At 63.1% G+C, this 2,167-nt stretch overlaps 1 protein-coding gene across 1 annotated transcript in view; it reads left to right on the top strand.

The window, feature by feature from the left end:
• The window catches only part of B4GALNT4 (beta-1,4-N-acetyl-galactosaminyltransferase 4), a 20,294-nt gene that overhangs the window by 2,169 nt on the left and 15,958 nt on the right, over positions 1 to 2,167 (top strand). The window contains exons 2-7 of the mRNA XM_019631077.1: positions 997 to 1,100; positions 1,327 to 1,422; positions 1,498 to 1,593; positions 1,678 to 1,768; positions 1,843 to 1,943; positions 2,145 to 2,164. Coding sequence (XP_019486622.1) covers positions 997 to 1,100; positions 1,327 to 1,422; positions 1,498 to 1,593; positions 1,678 to 1,768; positions 1,843 to 1,943; positions 2,145 to 2,164 — 508 coding nt within the window. The remainder of the gene's footprint in view (positions 1 to 996; positions 1,101 to 1,326; positions 1,423 to 1,497; positions 1,594 to 1,677; positions 1,769 to 1,842; positions 1,944 to 2,144; positions 2,165 to 2,167) is intronic.

The following is a 2,167-nucleotide window of genomic DNA, read 5'->3' as shown; positions in this document are numbered from 1 at the left end:
GGAGACCATGGGCAGCCCTCCCCCACCCCAGAGAGGCCCAGGGCCGTTGTGTCACTCAGCAGCCCAGTTCCTGGGGTCTGGATTGAGGGACAGGCCTGGATGTAGAAGCCCAGGCTTGGCCCTGGAGCAGAAAGGCCTCCTGGGTTGTTGCTCCAAGGAGGAGCAGAGGTGGGTATAGAGGCTCAGATCTCCAGGATGGGGGTGTTCAGGTCCACAGCTTAGGAAGGTCGGGGGAGTTGAGGGGGTGGGGGGGTCATCCCTAGGCTGAGGGTGTTTGGGGCCACCAAGCTCTGGAGATGTCCACAGACGGACCTGGGAAGGGTTCCCCAGGGGATAGTCTCCCTCTGGGGCTGCCTGGGTCTCAGATCCCCCAGCAGCCAGACCACTGTGTCCATCCCTCCCCTGCCCAGGCTGGTGTCAGGGCTCCTTTCGTCCCAGACGCCAGCCTGAGGGGCAGCAGGGAGTACATGTGCCACTGCTGGGGTTGGCTTAGCCTCAAGACAACAGTGCTGGCTCTCCTGACAACAAGCTCCAGTACTGACCCTTAATTAGCTCTCAGTCCTGGTAAGGGAGGCAGACAGAGAACATTCCAGCACATGGGAAAATGTTGGGGGCACAGAGCAGTCCTGGGGGGCTTCCTGGAGGTGAGGCCACCACTGAGGCTGGCCAGATGGGTAGGCCTGTGCACGTATAGATCCTAGCATGTGCTCACAAGTAACTGCTGCCTCACACCGGTCTGGGCTAGGAAACTCCAGGTAGAGGGCTCAGATGGGGCTCCCCCCAACTGCAGTGGGATGTGGGAGAAGAGCCAACTGGAGGGTACTTGTCCCGTTGAAGGGCGGGGCACCTGGCAGCACAAGGGAACATAGGGGAGGAGACCCCACTGGCCTTCCTGCCCCACTGCCCATGTGGGAAGGGGGTACCTGACCCCGGCGGCAGGAGCTGTGGCCTTGGAGAAAGCCTGGGCCCCAGTCACACCCCATGTGCCACCCGCAGATGGTGAGAAGTTGACTGGTGTGACAGATGGCCGGGGCATCCCAGCTGCACTGTCCACACAGAGGGCAGAGGACTCCAGCGAGAGTCGCGAGGAGGAGCAGGCGGTGAGCAGGGCCGTGGGAGAGGCTGCTGTATGGGCTGTGTGCGTGGGGGCCCGGGGCCAGGCGTATGTCCTGAGGTCTGCGTCGGGGTGGGCATGGGTGTGCTGCATGGCTGTGCCATGGGCTGTGTCCCATTGTGTGTGTGTGTGTGTGTGTGTGGTTGTGAGACACACACACACATCCCCTCACATTTCTCAGCTTTGACCCTGGTATCCTTTCTCTTCTGTAGCCAGAAGGTCAGGACCCAAACATGCTGCTCTCTGGGAAGGCTGGAAGGCCGCCCCCACTGAACCTCACTCATCAGGCGCCCCCGTGGCGGGAAGAGGTGAGCTGAGCGCAGCCTGCAGTGGCTGGGGGGAGGGCCGGGCTTGTGCGGAAGGTAAGGCCCCCCTCCCCCTAGTACAAGGGCCAAGTCAACCTGCACGTGTTCGAGGACTGGTGCGGGGGCGCCGTGGGCCACCTGAGGAGGAACCTGCACTTCCCACTTTTCCCTCATGTGAGTGCTGCAGCGGGGCGGGGCTGGCCCTACGGGGGGCGGGGCTGTGCAGTGGGCGTTGACGTCAAAGGTCTCCGCCTGCAGACGCGCACCACCGTGAAGAAGTTGGCTGTGTCCCCCAAGTGGAAGAACTACGGACTCCGCATTTTCGGCTTCATTCACCCGGCGAGAGATGGTGCGGGTTTGGGGACGGCGGGGGCGGGGCATCCTGAATGGCCCGCCCCCCTGAGCCCCTGTCCTGTGGCCTAGGAGACATCCAGTTCTCCGTGGCTTCGGATGACAACTCTGAGTTCTGGCTGAGCCCAAATGAGAGCCCCGCGGGTGCCCAGCTAGTGGCCTTTGTGGGCAAGGTACCCCCACTCCATAGCCCTGACCCCAGCTCTGCCTTCCCACCTCACCCCCTCCACGCGCACCCCCCATCTATCTTCACTGGACTTCCTGTGGCCTAGGTCCCCTGCCCCCTCCAGCTTCTTAGGAACTAGGACTGGATGGGGCTGGTGCCCACAAGGAGAGAGCGAACCTTGCCCCGCCCCTTCTGTGTCGCCCCCCAGACTGGCTCGGAGTGGACAGCGCC

This window comes from Hipposideros armiger, unplaced genomic scaffold, assembly GCF_001890085.2.
Source record: "Hipposideros armiger isolate ML-2016 unplaced genomic scaffold, ASM189008v1 scaffold_983, whole genome shotgun sequence".
Taxonomy (NCBI): Eukaryota; Metazoa; Chordata; class Mammalia; order Chiroptera; family Hipposideridae; genus Hipposideros; species Hipposideros armiger.
The sequence above is the reverse complement of the archived record's forward strand: the minus strand, read 5'-3'. Positions and strand labels throughout refer to the sequence as shown.